General features: G+C 52.1%; 1 protein-coding gene across 1 annotated transcript in view; it reads left to right on the plus strand.

Moving 5' to 3' along the window:
• Positions 1-18083, plus strand: part of CDC42BPB (CDC42 binding protein kinase beta) — a 99972-nt gene that overhangs the window by 72053 nt on the left and 9836 nt on the right. The window contains exons 15-27 of the mRNA XM_020913531.2: positions 264-508; positions 627-732; positions 1100-1224; positions 1605-1710; positions 6855-7003; positions 8453-8547; positions 10327-10406; positions 13438-13527; positions 13816-13893; positions 15088-15193; positions 15705-15841; positions 16342-16481; positions 17574-17655. Coding sequence (XP_020769190.1) covers positions 264-508; positions 627-732; positions 1100-1224; positions 1605-1710; positions 6855-7003; positions 8453-8547; positions 10327-10406; positions 13438-13527; positions 13816-13893; positions 15088-15193; positions 15705-15841; positions 16342-16481; positions 17574-17655 — 1539 coding nt within the window. The remainder of the gene's footprint in view (positions 1-263; positions 509-626; positions 733-1099; positions 1225-1604; positions 1711-6854; positions 7004-8452; positions 8548-10326; positions 10407-13437; positions 13528-13815; positions 13894-15087; positions 15194-15704; positions 15842-16341; positions 16482-17573; positions 17656-18083) is intronic.

Raw genomic sequence — 18083 nt, forward strand, 5'->3', positions numbered from 1 at the left:
TCACCGCCCATGACCGCAGAGGCCGCGTGACCCTGTTAGCGGGATGCACAGGGAGACCTTGAGGGCCATTCACGGCAGACTGTGACGCAGGGCCTCAGCGCCCCAGGCAGATCTGGACTCGCCCTTTCCAGGGCAGAAGCCCCCCACCCCCCACAAAGCCTGCCCTGCAGCCGTGGGAAGGATCAGTGCCCACTGTCTGCTGAGGGCGGGGTGAGGTGGGGCCCTCGAAGAGGAAGGTGATCTGCCCCAACCTTTGTTCTCAGATGAAGCAGGGGGTCCGCGGGCCAGGCGCTGCCCTAGAGCATCAGCAGGAGATTTCCAAGATGAAGTCTGAGCTCGAGAAGAAGGTCCTGTTCTATGAAGAGGAGCTGGTGAGACGTGAGGCCTCCCACGTGCTGGAGGTGAAGAATGTGAAGAAGGAGGTGCACGACTCCGAGAGCCAGCAGCTGGCCCTGCAGAAGGAGGTGATGGTGCTGAAGGACAAGCTGGAGAAGTCCAGGCGAGAGCGGTGAGTGCGCACGCGGGGCCGGGGCGGGGCCGGGGCAGAGCAGGGCGGGGCCGGGCTGGGCTCGGGGGAGGTGGGAGCGCTCGCCCGCGGGGCCCTTGACGCCTGTTTGCGTCCTCAGGCACAGCGAAATGGAGGAGGCCGTGGGCACCATCAGGGACAAGTATGAGCGGGAGAGGGCGATGCTGTTTGAGGAGAACAAGAAGTTAACTGCCGAGAACGAGAAGGTGCTTGAAGGGGTCTGAGCTGTCGCTCTCTGGAAGCTGTCATTCTTTTCACTCTTGAGTCTTAGAAGTTGGGTGTTTTATTTCTAAATGATGGAATATGTTTGCTCTTTAAAGGGGGATGTTTTCATCTAGTTACAAGCTGCTGATTACCTAAAACCACTAGCTCTGATCACTTTGACACTCACATTTGTATTGAAACGGGGCTTAAGTTACCTATGGCCAGGAACCCCACATTGGAAGTTAGGTTGGCAAACCCTCATGATGGGGAAAGAAAATGTGAAGACCCTTCGAAAGAGCCTGCAGTTTGCGGTGCTGACGTCACGTGTAAACGAGTAATGAGTCGTGTGTCCTGACCATTTCTCTCCAGCTGTGCTCCTTTGTGGATAAGCTCACGGCTCAGAATAGGCAGCTGGAGGACGAGCTGCAAGATCTGGCAGCCAAGAAGGAGTCGGTCGCCCACTGGGAGGCACAGATCGCGGAAATCATCCAGTGGTACGTGCCCACGCCCCATCACGGCTCCCCAGCCGCCACCCCTGCCTCCACACCTCACGCTGCTCCTCTGTGGCTCTGTACCCAGCTCACCTCGGTCTCCCCCAAATCGGTAATGTCTGGGGGCTGCAGTTCGGTCCAGTGATAGTGAGATGGGACTGCAGGTGGGAGGCAGCACACCCACATGGTGTGGGTTGGGCTGGCCCCTGCTTGCAGAGCCGGAGCAGAGCTTCCAGAAGCCCGGGAGCCCGGAGAGTGAGCTGGGACTGTCCTGACCAGGAGTCGGTGGTCACGGTGCTTGGGGTGGCATGGTGCTGAGCCTCCGTGTCTTGAGGAGGGACAGCAGGCAGTGCTCGCTCACAGAACGGCCCTTTCCCCTCTAGGGTCAGCGATGAGAAGGACGCCCGGGGCTACCTGCAGGCCCTGGCCTCTAAGATGACCGAAGAGCTCGAGACGCTGCGGAGCTCCAGTCTGGGGTCGAGAACACTGGTAGGTCTGGGTCTGGAAGCCGCATTTGTGTTGCTGTGTGGCTTTAATAATTGATGGTTGTGTGGGGTCTTTGTCGAGGTGCAGGCTGCTGTCTCGTTGTGGTGCGTGGCTTCTAGTTGTGGCGGGTCTCCCGTGGGGCACGGGCTTAGCCACTCTGCAACAGATGGGGTCTTCCCAGACCAGGGGTCAAAGCCATGTCCCCTGCATTGGCAGGTGGATTTTTTACCACCTGCAGCCAGCACCTTGTCAGTTGTCAGGGGATCACATTGCTTCGCCACCATACACTTGTTTAGCGAATCCCTGTTGAGTTAGCAGGCTGAAGTTAGGACGGGACTCCGCCCTTGGAGAGGGCGCTTAGTTAGTGTGATGATCCGTTGTCCGGTGGCCTGTGTGACTCTGCGAGCCCAGAGTGTGGCCAGTACCAGGCTGGTGGTGCTGGTCCCTCTCTCCTCCTCAGTCCCCCTGGTTAAAACATGCACGTGTGACTTATCTTGTGAGAATCGCAGAGTAAGAGTGCAGGGAAAGAGGAACAGCTTCATTAGAATTCCAGCTAGAATTAAGCTTTGTGGACCCACAGTTTTATTCCGTGTTCTCCTGATTTGAGGCGGGGGCCAGGGAGACTGAGCCCCCTGTCCCAGCACACAGAACCCGCAGCACACCCGGCCTGTAGACTCGGAACCTCGGGAGTCCATCCCGGACGGGTTCCAGCACATCCTCACCTCTCACTCTTCTTATGCTTCCATCATCAAAACACAATACTTTGGAAAACATTGATGGTTCATAATCTTATTGAAGGAAAAAAAACAACTGTGTTCTTTGTGATTGGAAAATATATTTATGTTTATAAACACCAATTAGAGTAAGCAATTTATGTTCTTCATTTCTACTTTTTTCTTCCCATTGGGTTTACAAATTCACTGGTACTTAGAAAACTTCATTTATATACATTTTGTGCACAAACTTCATAAAAGATGAAAGAATATTATCATAGCTTATAGCAAAATGGAATTGTTGAGATTCTTGTTGCAAAATATTGTATGGACAGTTCTTTGTGTCTAAGGACTCACTTGATGAGAAAATACTTCCTTTCATTCTTCAGTTCAGTTCAGTCGCTCAGTTGTGTCGACTCTGCAACCCCATGGGCTGCAGCACGCCAGGCCTCCCTGTCCATCACCAACTCCTGGAGTCTACCCAGACTCATGTCCATTGAGTCGGTGATACCATCCAACCATCTCATCCTCTCTCATCCCCTTCTCCTCCTGCCTTCGATCTTTCCCAGCATCAGGGTCTTTTCCAAGGAGTCAGTTCTTCCCATCAGGTGGCCAGAGTATTGGAGTTTCAGCTTCAGCATCAGTCCTTCCAATGAACACCCAGGACTGATCTCCTTTAGGATGGACTGGTTTGATCTCCTTGCAGTCCAAGGGACTCTCAAGAGTCTTCTCCAACACCACAGTTCAAAAACATCAATTCTTCGGTGCTCAGCTTTATAGTCCAACCCCTACATCCATACATGACCACTGGAAAAACCATAGCCTTGACTAGATGGACCTTTGTTGGCTAAGTAATCCCCTGCTTTTTAATATGCTGTCTAGGTTGGTCATAACTTTCCTTCAGAGGAGTCAGCATCTTTTAATTTCGTGGCTGCAGTCACCATCTGCAGTGATTTTGGAGCCCAAAAAAGTAAAGGGTGCCACTGTTTCCCTATCTATTTCCCATGAAGTGATAGGACCAGATGCCATGATCTTAGTTTTCTGAATGTTGAGCTTTAAGCCAACTTTTTCACTCTCCTCTTTTACTTGCATCAAGAGGCTCTTTAGTTCTTCTTTGCTTTCTGCCATAAGGGTGGTGTCATCTGCATATCTGACGTTATTGATATTTCTCTTGGCAGTCTTGATTCCAACTTGTGCTTCATCCAGCCCAGCATTTCTCATGATGTACTCTGCATAGAATTTAAATAAGCCGGGTGACAGTATACAGCCTTGACATACTCCTTTTGCTATTTGAAACCAGTCTGTTGTTCTATGACCAGTTCTAACTGTTGCTTCCTGACCTGCATACAGGTTTCTCAAGAGGCAGGTCAGGTGGTCTGGTATTCCCATCTCTTGAATTTCTCACAGTTTGTTGTGATCCACACAGTTAAAGGCTTTGGCATAGTCAATAAAGCAGAAATAAATGTTTTTTCTGGAATTCTCTTACTTTTTCGGTGATTAAGCGGATGTTGGCAATTTGGTCTCTGGTTCCTTTGCCTTTTCTAAAACCAGCTTGAACATCTGGAAGTTCACGGTTCACATACTGTTGAAGCCTGGCTTGGAGAATTTTGAGCATTACTTTACTAGCGTGTGAGATGAGTGCAGTTGTGCAGTGGTTTGAACATTCTTTGGCATTGACTTTCTTTGGGATTGGAATAAAAACTGACCTTTTCCAGTCCTGCGGCCACTGCTGAGTTTTCCAAATGTGCTGACATATTGAGTACAGCACTTTCACAGTATCATCTTTTTAGGATTTGAAATAGCTCAACTGGAATTCGATCACGTCCACTAGCTTTGTTTGTAGTGATGCTTCCTAAGGCCCACTTGACTTCACACTCCAGGATGTCTGGCTCTAGGCTGAGTGATCACACCATCATGATTATCTGGGTCGTGAAGATCTTTTTTTGTACAGTTCTTCTGTGTATTCTTGCCACCTCTTCTTAATGTCTTCTGCTTCTGTTAGGTCCATACCATTTCTGTCCTTTATTGAGCCCATCTTTGCATGAAATGTTCCCTTGCTGTCTCTGATGTTCTTGAGATCTCTAATCTTTCCTATTCTATTGTTTTCCTCTATTTCTTTGCACTGATCATTGAGGACGGCTTTCTCATCTCTCCTTGCTATTCTTTGGAACTCTGCATTCAGATGAGTACATCTTTCTTTTTCTCTTTTGTTTTTCACTTCTCTTCTTTTCACGGCTATTTTTAAGGCCTCCTCAGACAGCCATTTCGCTTTTTTGCATTTCTTTTTCTTGGGGGTGGTCTTGATCCCTGTCTCCTGTACAATGTCATGAACCTTCATCCATAGTTCATCGGGCACTCTATCAGATCTGGTTCCTTAAATCTATTTCCCACTTCCGCTGTATAATCGTAAATGGTTTGATTTAGGTATTACCTGAATGGTCTAGTGGTTTTCCCTACTTTCTTCAGTTTTAAGTCTGAATTTGGCAATAAGGAGTTCATGATCTGAGCCACAGTCAGCTCCCAGTCTTGTTTTTGCTGACTGTATAGAGCTTCTCCATCTTTGGCTGCAAAGAATATTATCAATCTGATTTTGGTGTTGACCATCTGGTGATGTCCATGTGCAAAGTCTTCTCTTGTGTTGTTGGAAGAGGGTGTTTGCTATGACCAGTGTGTTCTCTTGGCAAGACTCTTATGAGCCTTTGCCCTGCTTCATTCCATACTCCAAGGCCAAATTGCCTGTTACTCCAGGTGTTTCTTGACTTCCTACTTTTCCATTCCAGTCCCCTATAATGAAAAGGATATCTTTTTTGGGTGTTAGTTCTAAAAGGTCTTGTAGGTCTTCATAGAACCATTCAACTTCTGCTTGTTTAGCATTACTGGTCGGGGCATAGACTTGGATTACTGTGATACTGAATGGTTTGCCTTGGAAACAAACAGAGATCATTCTGTCTTTTGAGATTGCATCTAAGTACTGCATTTTGGAGTCTTTTGTTGACTATGATGGTTACTCCATTTCTTCTAAGGGATTCTTGCAGTAGTAGACACCATGGTCATCTGAATTAAATTCACCCATTTCAGTCCATTTTAGTTCGCTGATTCCTAAAATGTCGACATTCACGCCATCTCCTGTTTGACCACTTCTGATTTACCTTCATTCATGGACGTAACATTCCAGGTTCCTATGCAATATTGCTCTTTATAGCATCAGACTTTACTTCCATCACCAGTCACATCCACAGCTGGGTGTTGTTTTTGCTTTGGCTCCATCTCTTCATTCTCTCTGGAGTTATTTCTCCACTCTTCTCCAGTAGCATATTGGGCACCTACCGACTGGGGAGTTCATCTTCCAGTGTCCTATCTTTCTGCCTTTTCATACTGTTCATGGGGTTCTGAAGGCAAGGATGCTGAAGTGGTTTGCCGTTCCCTTCCCCAGTGGACCACGTTCTGTCAGAATGCTCCACCATGGCCCGTCCATCTTGGGTGGCCCTGCACGGCATGGCTCATGGTTTCATTGAGTTAGACAAGGCTGTGGTCCATGTGATCAGATTGGTTAGTTTTCTGTGATTGTGGTTTCTGTCTCTCTGCCCTCTCATGCCCTCTCTCAGCCCCCTGCCATCTTACTGGGGTTTCTCTGACCTTGGACGTGGGGTATCTCCTCTTGGTCGCTCGCCGCTCCATCCTTAAAAGTGTGTTACCTACTTTCTCGCGGGTCTGGTCACCTGAGCCTCCTCGTGGCTGGTCCCTCTGTAACCACTCGGTGGCACCCCGCTCTGCTCCTCCTCACCCTGCCCCCCACCCCCGCCGTCTCCTGGCTGTCTCCCTCACTCAGCTTTCTCCTCTTTCCTCCTACATAGGAAAAATGAAAAATTCTTAGCTGTTTTCAATGAAAACTTAAATAAAAGTCTACCAAGACAGTCTCTCCAGATTTCTGTTATACTCTTGAAAGTCGGTGAAATGCATCTGGCATCTCAATAAGAAAGAATGCTGTCCTCAACTAGTTTATTTCACTGTAGCTTCATCCTTCAGTTCATCCCATCACTCTTCCTTTCTCTTATTATTTTAGTCTTTTAATGATGTAACTACTAAGATGATAACATGGCACAGTGTTTCAAGATGTACAAAAATAAGAGTAACTGGGACCCTAGAATATAGCTTAACTTGGTAAAAGAGTGTAGTGGAGCCATGTAGAGAAATTACCCTGTCAGGTCAGTTTAATTTTTAAGAAAGTAAATTTTATTCTTTAGAAGACCTCTAAGAAAGAAGTCACAAAATACCAAAACTAAAATTGGGTCCCATGGACAACATCCGAGAGTTAATATTTAAACATAATAAAGTCTTAAGATTCAGTGAAGATAAATTACCTGTTAGTGTTTATGTTGTTCAAGGAGTGAGTTGGTTCAGAATGTGTTTTAACATCTGAAACCACCTCTGCAGGACCCCCTCTGGAAAGTTCGCCGCAGTCAAAAGCTGGACATGTCTGCACGGCTGGAACTGCAGTCGGCCCTGGAGGCGGAGATCCGGGCCAAGCAGCTCGTCCAGGAGGAGCTGAGGAAGGTCAAGGACATGAACCTCTCCTTTGAAAGGTGCCTGCCAACCCGGGGCTGTTGGGACGAGCAGAGCGCTGTTTTTGACGCTTGGTGCTCAGGCCTGGGGCACGGATGTGCATGTTCAGGGTTTTCAGGACAGAATGGGCGTGTGTGAGTCTGCAGTTCTGAAGCGTCTGTGTCTCTTCTGAGTGTGAACGGGGTGCTTGCTGCCCTAAGCTGGGTGACAGGACCCACATGTCCGTGGACACCTCTCTGGCCTTCCTGTCTACCTCAGGCCTGTCCACTTCTTCAGCTTAGCTTTTTTCTTTAAAAGCTAAACTCAACACACTAAAATATTCAGAATTTTTCCCCCACCTTCAATCAGTCATAGAAAACACTGACAAGGCAGTGGATTCAGCAAACGTTTGATGAGAGCCCACCGTCTACGGGTTCTCTTTTCTTCCCTCAGGATCTGTAATGAGCTGCAGCATTAGGAAAGCCGGGCCGCCTTGCCTGCGGTGGACCTGTCCATGTGGGTGGCTACGCTCTGACACGTCTTCATGGGGGTGCGGGCGGAGACCTGGAAGAGCTGGTGTCACTAACAGGACAGTGACACTAACAGTCAGTTAGGGGCTGAAAAACTGATCATGGTAACAGCTGCTATTTAAACACACTGCCTCTGTGCTTGGAGCTGCAGTGAGACCGTTATTCTATGAAAGCACATGACCCTTCCAGCATCCCTGAGAGGCAAGCGCGTGTACCACCCCCCTCTTCATGCGGGGGGGATGAGGGGTGGCGGTGAGCCGGTTCTCCTGGCGTCACCATGGTCAGCACAGGGCTCTGAGCAAGGGCTGTGCCACTCGCCTCCCCGCCAGGGTCCACTGGGGCCTGGCTCTGGCCCCTCCTCGAAGTGCTGGGAGCAGAGGCCCCGCTGCTCGGGCAGTGGTGTGGCCCTTTGGTGCAGCCCGCTGTCACGCTGTTTTTGGGGAAGACACTTAGGGCTCTGACAGCTGAGTGACTGAGCCGCATGTCCTCAGAGGACGCATTTAGAAACAGATGGGGACCGTCAGGGACTCCACTAGGCCTCGTGAGATACTCTGTAAACTGTGACTTTAAAGTGAAGATCATGTATCATCCATAATGCAGTGAGCGGCAGCTGATGCCGAGAGTGGGCCTGAGTGTCTCTCTAGTGGGTCTGGGTGCTTTCCCAGACCCTGGGATAAACACCGACCCTGACCACCCCCCACCCCAGCACTTAAACACATACACACACACACACCCAGGTGCTTTCCCAGACACCTGGGATAAACCCCCAATCCCCCCCCCCCCAGCCAAACACACACAGATACACACAGACACACACACCCGGCTGCTTTCCCAGACATCTGGGATAAATCACCCATACCCACACCCACAGATACACCCTACTACCTACCTCGACACTCTGAGCCAGCACAGAGATGACCTGAGTTCAGGGCACTTAAAGCCTTTTATTTTGTATTTTAGCAAACTAAAGGATTCTGAAGCCAAAAACAGAGAACTACTAGAAGAAATGGAAATTTTGAAGAAGAAGATGGAAGAAAAGTTTAGAGCAGATACTGGTAAATTAGGATCATAAGCTTCTGAATTGTTTACATATAAAGCTTTTTTAATGAAATGGTTTTATTTTAGATTTAACTTATTTTAATTTTAATGGTTTTTAGTTCTGTAAGGAAAGCACTTACCCTAATCCCAAAGCCCAAATTCTGAAATAGGGTATGTCCAAAGATGCCTTCCCAAAAAGGTAGCCACAGTTTTCCGTGTATTCTTCCTTTGTTCCATCGTGAACATATAAAGCAGGTACCTGTGTCTGTATCATTAGGCCTCACAGAGGCCTTTGCCTGGCCCAGGCCCTTGCCTGGCCCAGGTCCTTCGTGCAGCCGGCTCGGCACAGCGCCTGCTGGGCATCCTGCTGCTCCGGTCCCGTGTCTCGGGGCGTGCTGCATGTATGTGGCATTTGCTGCGGGGCTGCTGGTGGAGGGTGAGCATGTGCACACTCAGGCTCAGCCGTGCCAGGTCTGGGTTCTGCGGCGGATTTGTGTCCCCGGCACCGGGCAGGCGAGGGTCCCTGCCCTGCAGCCTTGCCCACCAGGGACGACCTCGCTCGGAGTGGGTGAGATGTGGCGCCACCTTCACATTCCATACAAGCGAGGTTGCACCTCTCTTCATGTGTTTGAGGGCGATTTGTGCCTCACTCTGTGGCTCATAGATATGTATTTTCTACCCATTTTTAAAAGTTCAGATTGTGGCCTTTTTTTAATTCTTAGAAGCTGTTTATATATTGAGGACTAGAGTCTTGTTTGACAAAAGTTGCAAATATTTCTCCTAGTTTGTCTTTTTGTCTTTTTACTTTGCTTTTTTTGTTTTAATTTTTTCTATTCTTGGCTGTGCTGGGTCTTCATTGCTGCGTATGGGCTTCCCGTTGCTGTGGCTTCTCTTGCTGCTGAGCATGGGCTCTTGGGCCTGTGGGCTTCACTTGTTGCGGTCCCTGGGCTCTAGAGCACAGAGCTCGGTAGTCGCGGCACACAGACTTGATTGCCCCTCAACCAGTGAGATCTTCTTGGATCAGGGATCACACCCGTGCCTCTTGCATTGGCAGGCAGATTTTTACCACTGAGCCATCAGGGAGGCCCCCTAATTTTTTTTTTTTTTTTGCCAAGCATTAGGTGTTTTTTTGGTTACTGTTTTCATTTTGTTTTATTCTTTTAATTTTTGTGTGTCAGATTTGTTCGTTTTTTCCCTTTTTTTAAGTCATAGGGAAATATTCCCCAAATCCCCAGTTGTTCAAGTAATTCACCCATGTTTTCTTCAGATACTTCTAAGGCTTCATTTTTAAAATTTAGATTACTGATCCACTGGAAAGTTACTGTGACATACAGTTTGAGGAGGACCCATTCTGCCTTTTTTCTGAGACTTGTTAGTTGTCTGATGCCAGTTATTAAAAAGTTACTCTCGGTACTGACTTCAGATGTCAGTCTCACCACAGATGAGATGAGTTGTCGTGGGGGCTGGGGGCTGTTTCTGGGTTTCTACCTTGTTCACTGTCCATGGGCAGGACCCATGCTTCTAATTAGAACATGTGCTTCAGTGAATCTGCGTTAGTATTTGGTAGGTCTCCTCCCTCCCACCCCCTCGTTTTTAGAGACTTCCCAGGTACTCTTCCTTGGTTACTCCAGATGTCCAGCTCTGGGGCAAGTCTAATGGTATTTTTACTGTAATCGCGTCAGATTTATCAGTTCACTTACAGAGAATTGCTATCTTGATAATACTGAGTCTTCTCATAAAACTTTAGAAACAGTCTTAAATTTTGTACCTTGACAAGTCTCATTTTATTCTTATAGGACTCAAACTTCCAGATTTTCAGGATTCTATCTTTGAGTATTTCAACACTGCACCTCTTGCACATGATCTGACATTTAGAGTAAGTATTTTTTTAAGTGACAAATGAATTTATGATAAATTAGAAATATTGATAGTTTAATATGGTTTGGCTACTTGTGACCACAAACATACCAGTAAGTTAACATGTGACAGTTATCTCAGCTGTTGAACAGGGATGCTGAATGTGTGAGATTTGAGACGGTTAAGGTGCCTGAAGTGAACCTGGAGAAGTGTTCCCACTTCCTCAAATCACATGGGGTGAAGGAAGTGCTCGGCACCTTCAGGGAAGACCCCCGCCAGCCCCTGCCTGGGTAGCGAGTGTTTCAGGCAGTTTTTAAAACACACATTCTCCCCCTGCAGCCAGTCATGTTACCCTTACAGTGGCTTCTGTGTGGACTCGCCGATGGATGGAGTGAGTGGTAGGGAAGAACAGCCCGGCTCCGGGCCCCCTATTGAGGTCCTGGTGAATCAGCTCAGCGCCTCCACTCGGGGGTGACCGAACCGGAGGCCGCCAGAGCCCCCGTGGCGCAGGAAGCAGCTCCCGGGAGCAGTTGGCCCATCCTCCTCGGCCTCTGAGGCTCTTCACGGCACCCGTTGGGAGGTGGGGCAGTCGGTCCATCTTCCTCCAAACTGCAGGGTGGACCCTTCCTGGCCACCCTGAGACAAGCCAGTGAACATAGTGATGGCAAGTCTCACTAACGGGACCTCTGGTGTGTTTGTCATTGCTTTTGTTTGCGTTTTACCAGAAAACTTTAAACTTGCAGGAAGACTGAAAGTAACACAGTGAACATACACGTGCCTCTCACCTGGCATTCTGCCCATTGCTCTCCCTGTGTGTACACATGGCGCTTTTTGAGCGTGAGTTGCAGGCATCATGACTCTTGGACACCAAACTCCGGTGCTTCCTTCCTGAGGCCACTGAGCACAGCTGCCGCCCCTCTGCCTGGGAGCCAGCGCCTCTCTGGTCCCCTTCCATCTGAACTCGCACCCCCACCACCCCCCGCTTTTATAACCCTGATATTTTTGTAGTGTCCAGACCGGTTGTCTTATAGATTGTCCTCCACTCTTCCTCTTGATCAGACATGGGTTGGACGTTTTGACGTGCTCTGTGCCGGAGATGGTGTGTTCCCGCGAGTGGAGGCCACTTGGCTCAGCACTGGGGATGCTAAGCTTCTTGGCCCTCAGGTGGACGTGGTGTCTGCGGACCTGCCCCAGAGGGACTCAGGAGGCACCAGTGGTCATCCTCGGATTGGCGGACCACTGTGATCCTAGCCTAGACCAGTTGTTACAAAACCCAAGCAGAGCTGTGTCGCTCACAGTGTTCTGGGCACCCACCTATTTACCTGCACCTGTCAAGGGGTTTTTGTTGAATCTGTGATACCGCCTTTTCCCTTAAGTCCTCAGTTTTTAAGAAGCAAATACATGTAACTGTTCACGTTGGCGGCTCTTCCAGACACCCGCTGCTGGTCAGCCCCGTGCCTCCTCCCAGCGCCGCAGAGCCAGACAGACTCCCGAGAGGCTGAGACTCGGGTCGTCGACAGGATGGGGTGGCCAGAAGGCAGTGGCTTTTCTCTAGAACTGGTGGATGGTAGCAGTCCCTGGGCCAGGTGGTTTCTAGCATGTCCCTTTGTCCCCAGGGGTGCCCAGAGGAGCAGGCTGTGCATGATCCCTAGACCCCGTCCCCTGTAACCAGCACTCCTGCCGTTTTTCACGTTTAATTTTCATCCCTCACTACCCCGTGACTTAGCTAGGAAGAACAGTTACTGATGAAAACGAGAACTCCTTGGTCAGAGTCAGATGTGTTAGGAGGGTCTGCAGGCCTGAGAATCTTCTGATAGAAGCTCCTGGTCTGCTTTCCGCATGTGAAGCTGTAGTTTACACTAAAGTGCTGGCCGCAGCACTGAACCAGCAGCTTCTCCTGGAGGCTTCATCGGGTGCGGTGACGGTTTTCGCTCCTCGTCCGTCACAGCCGAGGGCTCTGTCTCCTCACACACGGCCTCTCTGCCAGCCTCTTGGAAAGAAGTCAGTCACTGCCAGCGTCGGGCCGCCCTCAGCGCCTCCAAGGGCGGACCCCACCCCATCCATCTGCATCCTTTTGATTAGTTGTCTAGCTAAATGAAACTAGGGAGGCTGTTCCTCAGCTACAGTTAAATTACGAAATGTTCTTTTGCCCTTTGTTTAGCTAAAAATGCAGCTCTAACTCATTTGTATACCTCGTTTATGGGGGAAAGTTGCTTGTATTTGTGGCTGGTTGATCTGGCCTTTCCCTTACGAGTTTGCTTACAGATTCACACATTGCATTACGTAGTCATGCATGTGTTTCTGTGTGCACCCTGCCTTCTCGGGTGAATTTGGCTCCTTGGGCAGCAGCCTGACTCATTCAAGCCATTGGAAAATGCTTCTTGGATGTGGTTTGATGGGATTTCGGTGTGGAACTACCTGCCCAGTCACTCTGGGTCACCTGTTGATGAGGCTATATAAATTGTGTGCGTTCGTAAAACATAGTTGCTGGTGACGAGGGAACGTTCGAGTCGGGAGCAGTCCTGAGGTCATCTGTAGGTGGTTTTAAAATGCTGCTATAGCTTCAGCTTGTGAAAGTAATTTGAGAGTCTTGAATTCTTAGAACCAAGCATTGCTTCCCTGTGTCATGGAACTTAGAGGGAAATTCCTCCTTCTGGTCATAGGTCCACAGCCCTTTTTGATGTTAGAATTTATTTTCGGTCCCAGAAATGAGGTTCTGGAGCACATGGCCACTTCCACTTAGGACTCCCGGGTGTAGAGTGGGTCACGGCCTGTGAGCTCAGAGGGCGGGCGGGCCAGGCTGCGGTTGGAGGGTGAGGCCTTGGTGGTAACCCTGCCTCACGGTCACCCCCCACCCCAGGACGCTGAGGGCAGTGGTCTCGGGAAGGCAAGACAGTTGTGAGTGAGGTGGGGTCCATGGTGGGACATTGCAGGACTGAATCTGAACTGGGACCCCAGGCCGCCAGTGAAACGCACTTTTTAAATGAAAAATGTGCAGTTAGCCTCTGACTTCCCTTATCCCCACAGTGTTTCTCTGCCTTTGTTTTCAGACCAGCTCCACTAGTGAGCAAGAAACACAAGCTCCAAAGCCAGAGGTGTCCTTAGCGGTTTCTGTGACCACAGGCGCAGAGCCGCAGGAGGTGAGCATCAGCCCATCAACCCCGGAGAGGCGGGATCTGCCCACCCCCCACCCCCCGCCCCGTGTCTGCGTGCCTTGTGGACTCTCGCAGACACTACCCTGACAGCTTGTCCCTCTGAGGCTGGCTCATTTGAGAATTCCTGTCGGGGCCTCAGCCTGCCCAGGGTGGCTCCACGACTGTCCCGATAGCGCAGTATATCAAGACCGCAGAACCGTTCCTGCTAATCAGTGTGCTGAGTGAGGGGCGTGCTGAGCTGGACTCTGCTTACCTGTCCCTGCTTGTCCCCAGGACATGGCCCGGGCCCCTCAGAGGCTGCCCACCACACCGCTGCCCACCGCACAGACCCTCACTCTGACAGGACCAAAGGTAGGGGCCTTGCTCTTCCCTGGGGGGAGGCAGGGGTTTCTTGCTTTTAGGCAACTTCTGTGTAAACAAGCCGAACTTAATATTTTCATTTACACAGTAATGTTTTGTTCTGAGTAGCGTGTTGAGCCATAAAGGGTCAGGACCCTGTGTTTTCTTAATTAAACCAGTGACACATGAACGCATTTTAATTGGAAAATCTCAGAGTCTGGTCTCCCTGGTCCTCTTCCCTCGCTCCCCAGACCGTGTTTCCTTCCCCGGTTACGTGCCACTCCGTGTCTGTTCAGTCCCTGCTTCACATGTATCCCCGTGTATCTGGCTGCACTTGGAGCCCTAGAGAACCATGTGGTTTATGGGAGGCAGTTTTCCCTCCACATAAATGGAAAGCTGCTCAGCGTGCCACTTCCTGACTTGTGTTGCTCGTCACTGTGTCGTGGAGAGCTGAGCCCGACGTTCAGGGTGTGAGGTGGTCCCAGGTTCCCAGCCCAGCAGGCGTCTGGCCTCCTCATGTGCTGGGTGCTTTTCTTCTTTAATGTAGGCATGGCCTCTCTTAAGGCTTCAGCCGCAGACAGCCGTGCCTGCTAGAGACAGGGCGCTTGGTTTCATTTGAGACTAGCCAACAGCCAGGCTTTGGGCTTGCAGCTCTCAGGGAGGCAGAGAGCAGGCCAGGCTCTGGGTTTTGTGCTGGTCAAGCCCTTGTTCTGGCAAATGGTCTACATCTTCTGTGGCCTGAAGGGAACTGATTGCTCCTCTTTGCTGCCTGAGCTTCATCAGCGCTGTGGGTCTCACTCATCATCCGTGGTGTCCCCTGTCCGCTCTCCCGATGAGTATTGGGTCTTTCCAGGCTCTTCCTGGGAGGAATGAGCTGCTGTGGGGGGCTGTGCACACCAAACCGTGGCCCAGGCCAGCCCTGGAGCCCCTGCAGGCGAGGGCCTCGCGCCAGTGTGTTATCAGCGGTGTCTCTGCGGCCCGCCAGCCTTGCTAGTGTGGGCAGCGAGGGTGCTCTCTGTGGGAGGCGCATGTGGACTTGTTCTCTGCGTCAGCCTCTCCATGGATGGCGCCCCTGGGAACGGCGTACCTCGTGGTGAAAGCACGCGACTCAGCCTCTCGAGGTGGCGCCCGGGAGGTTGAAACGTTTGCTCACGAGCAGGTGGCCCACCCCCACCTCCTGTCTCACCCTGGACATCCTTCCTGCAGCCAAAGGCGCACCAGCTGAGCATCAAGTCCTTCTCCAGCCCCACGCAGTGCAGCCACTGCACCTCCCTGATGGTGGGCCTGATCCGCCAGGGCTACGCCTGCGACGGTGAGTGTGCCCCCTCGCCCGCTTCGAGGGCCCGGGGGTGGGTGTGGTGAAGGCCTGGAGCCCGGGGCGGCCCCACCAGGAGGGGGCCCCACAGGCTCCCCCGCTGGCTGAGCCGGGCCCAGCCAAGGTTGAAGTGCTGCTGCCACGGACAGTGTGCTGCTCTGGGGCGGCCAGGGCACCTGCTCACCCCTGTTTGTTGTAAAACGTAACATCCACGTCTGTTCTCCGAAGTAAGGGAAAGCAGGGTAAAAACTTGAAAATATTTTACTACCAACTCGTCTGGAGAGAAGCGCCGCCCTGTGTGTCTGTTCTCCCGGGTCTGTCGTCACTAGCCCTTTATGGCTCCGAGTTGTGTGCCTGCCCCAGGCTGGTGCGGGAGTGTGTGGAGACGTTACTCGACACCCACGTCCCCGAGTGTCTGTGGGAACCGTTCCCTTTGGGGGTGCGCACACGTCCCCCGTGACCACTGCTTCGGGGGTGCAGGTCTCAGGCATGGCCTGTGCTTTTGCAGTGTGCTCGTTCGCCTGCCACGTGTCCTGCAGAGACCGCGCCCCCCAGGTGTGCCCCATCCCGCCCGAGCAGTCCAAGCGGCCTCTGGGTGTGGACGTGCAAAGAGGCATAGGAACAGCCTACAAGGGCTACGTGAAGGTAGGACGTGACCCACGGCCCTGCTCAGGCGGGCAGCCAGCCTGCTGACCACAGCCATACCCGGCTGCGCTGGAAATCCTTCCCTTTGCCCCATGTGCCGGTTCCGGGTGCCCTGCCCTCCTGAGGTCCTCAGGACCCCGCAGAAAGACTCATCCGAGGCCTCTCGTCCCACCTCCTGGGCTGATGGGCTTTAAGCCCAGTGCCATTTGAAGGCGCTGTGCCAGGCCCAGCATTCTATGACACTCCACGTCTGCTGTGAACTTGCCTGTCCGCTGAGTCACCCACCTTGTCTCCTGCAACCCCTTTGGTCATGGGGGGCCTCTCCCCAGCGGCGTCCTGAGCTTTGCTGGGCCCAGACACAGCTCTGCTACCAGCCTGGGCCGGCCGAGAGCAGCAGGGGAGGACCCCAGCACGGCAGCCGCCTCTAAGAAGTCTCCCGGGCCTGCCCCTCCACTGCGTGTGGCCGGCGCCCTGGCGGACACGGTCACTTTGATCTGCAGATCCCCAAGCCAAGCGGGGTGAAGAAGGGGTGGCAGCGAGCCTTCGCGGTGGTCTGTGACTGCAGGCTTTTCCTGTACGACCTGCCCGAGGGCAAGTCCACCCAGCCCGGCGTCCTGGCCGGCCAAGTCCTGGACCTCAGGTCAGTGTGCGGCCGCTCTCATCCGGGGGTGTCCCCTGACTTGTAGTGAGCCGGGGTTCGCTGCTTGGTCGTCGTTAACCTTGTTCGTTCCTTCACCTCCTTAGTCGTCGTGTCACTCTGAAATGGGCCCGCTAGAAACCTTCCTTCTCTGGATGTTTTTGCCCTGAAAGATTTGCCAAACAGGCATCTAATGAGAAAACTCTGTACCCCGCAGCAAAGAGAGCATACCCCACGCGCCGCGCAGCCTGGGGTCGCCCATGCGCTCTGTCTCCGCGAGCCCTTGAGTCCCTGTGGCCGCAGCATCCGCTCAGCGGCGCCTCTTGTAACTCCCTTGTGTCTCGTCAGGACCTTCCTGCCATCGACACGTAAAGATGTGGCACCCCCCCTCCCCCCAACGTGGTTAATGTCTCGCTCCTTGAAATGGGCAGAATACCAATGCTTGAGGCCCGGGGCTCTGGGAGAACTGAGCCAGTTACGAGGCAGGGCGAGCTCAGCTGAGAGCCTGGGGGTGCAGCTGCCGTGGCGGCCACATCCCCCACGCGGAGAGCCATCTGCCCTGGGGCCCCCTCGGCAGCATCGGTTCTTGGGGGGCCCGTGGGGCAGGGTAACCAGGGGTATCTGCAGTTTGGAGATGTCCCCAGGTGGCTGCCACCCCCCCACATGCATGCACACGCACACACAGGTATGCCCAGCCCAGCCGTGCTGAGGATGTGCTGGGCGTCCCAGGCGTCTGCTGCTCGCAGCCCAGGCTCGAGAGCGGCTGGGGTGACTCCCTGGCTGCTGCAGCAGACTTCATTTCCCTGTTTATGGCCAAGCAGAGGACAGGGCAGAGACGTGGCATGTGCACCTGCCGAGTGGCCTGGCCCAGCCAGAACAGTGTGACTCAGGGAGGGGTTTAGTCCCGGACACCCTGCACCATTGAAGCACACGCGAGAGTCTTACTCTTGGCCTTGTCAGTATCAGCGTTTCTTATCCAGGTGGAGGCAGGGAGCCGCCATTGTGTTCTGGAAGGTCGTCCCAGAGGTGTCCTCTCCCATCATGGTCCCATGGGTGGAGGACAGGCCCCTGTTCTGATCGTGTTATTTCTTACAGAGATGAAGAGTTCTCTGTGAGCTCCGTCCTGGCTTCAGACGTCATACACGCCTCACGCCGAGATATTCCATGTATATTCAGGGTACGTTTTCTTCCTGGTTTTTCAACATGTTTCATTAATCATTAAAGAAGTGCATGTGGTTAAAATGAAAGGGTTGTTAATGAGCATTTCCTAGTGTGGTAGCAAGGGACTCGCGTGAAGGGACCTCCTGTGTCTCCAGACTGTCAGCCTCTCTGCTCATCCATCCACTGCACCCCCCTCCCCCCGACCAGTCCCCCAATGCCAGGCCTTCCAGCTCCATCCTCATCCTCGGTCAGTCTGTCTTGGCTCCTCCACCCAGGGTACTGGACGCTGAAGCTGCCTCACGGGTTGGCTCTAAAGGAAACGGTCCCTTTAGTCTCCCTCCCAGGGACTCACTGGCCATTAACCTGAGCAAAGCAGGAAAGAAATTGGTCGATGCTGCTGTCAGCAATCTTGTTGACGGAGGCGGGGCACCTTCCACTGGGCAC

Source organism: Odocoileus virginianus, chromosome 16, assembly GCF_023699985.2.
Source record: "Odocoileus virginianus isolate 20LAN1187 ecotype Illinois chromosome 16, Ovbor_1.2, whole genome shotgun sequence".
NCBI lineage: Eukaryota > Metazoa > Chordata > Mammalia > Artiodactyla > Cervidae > Odocoileus > Odocoileus virginianus.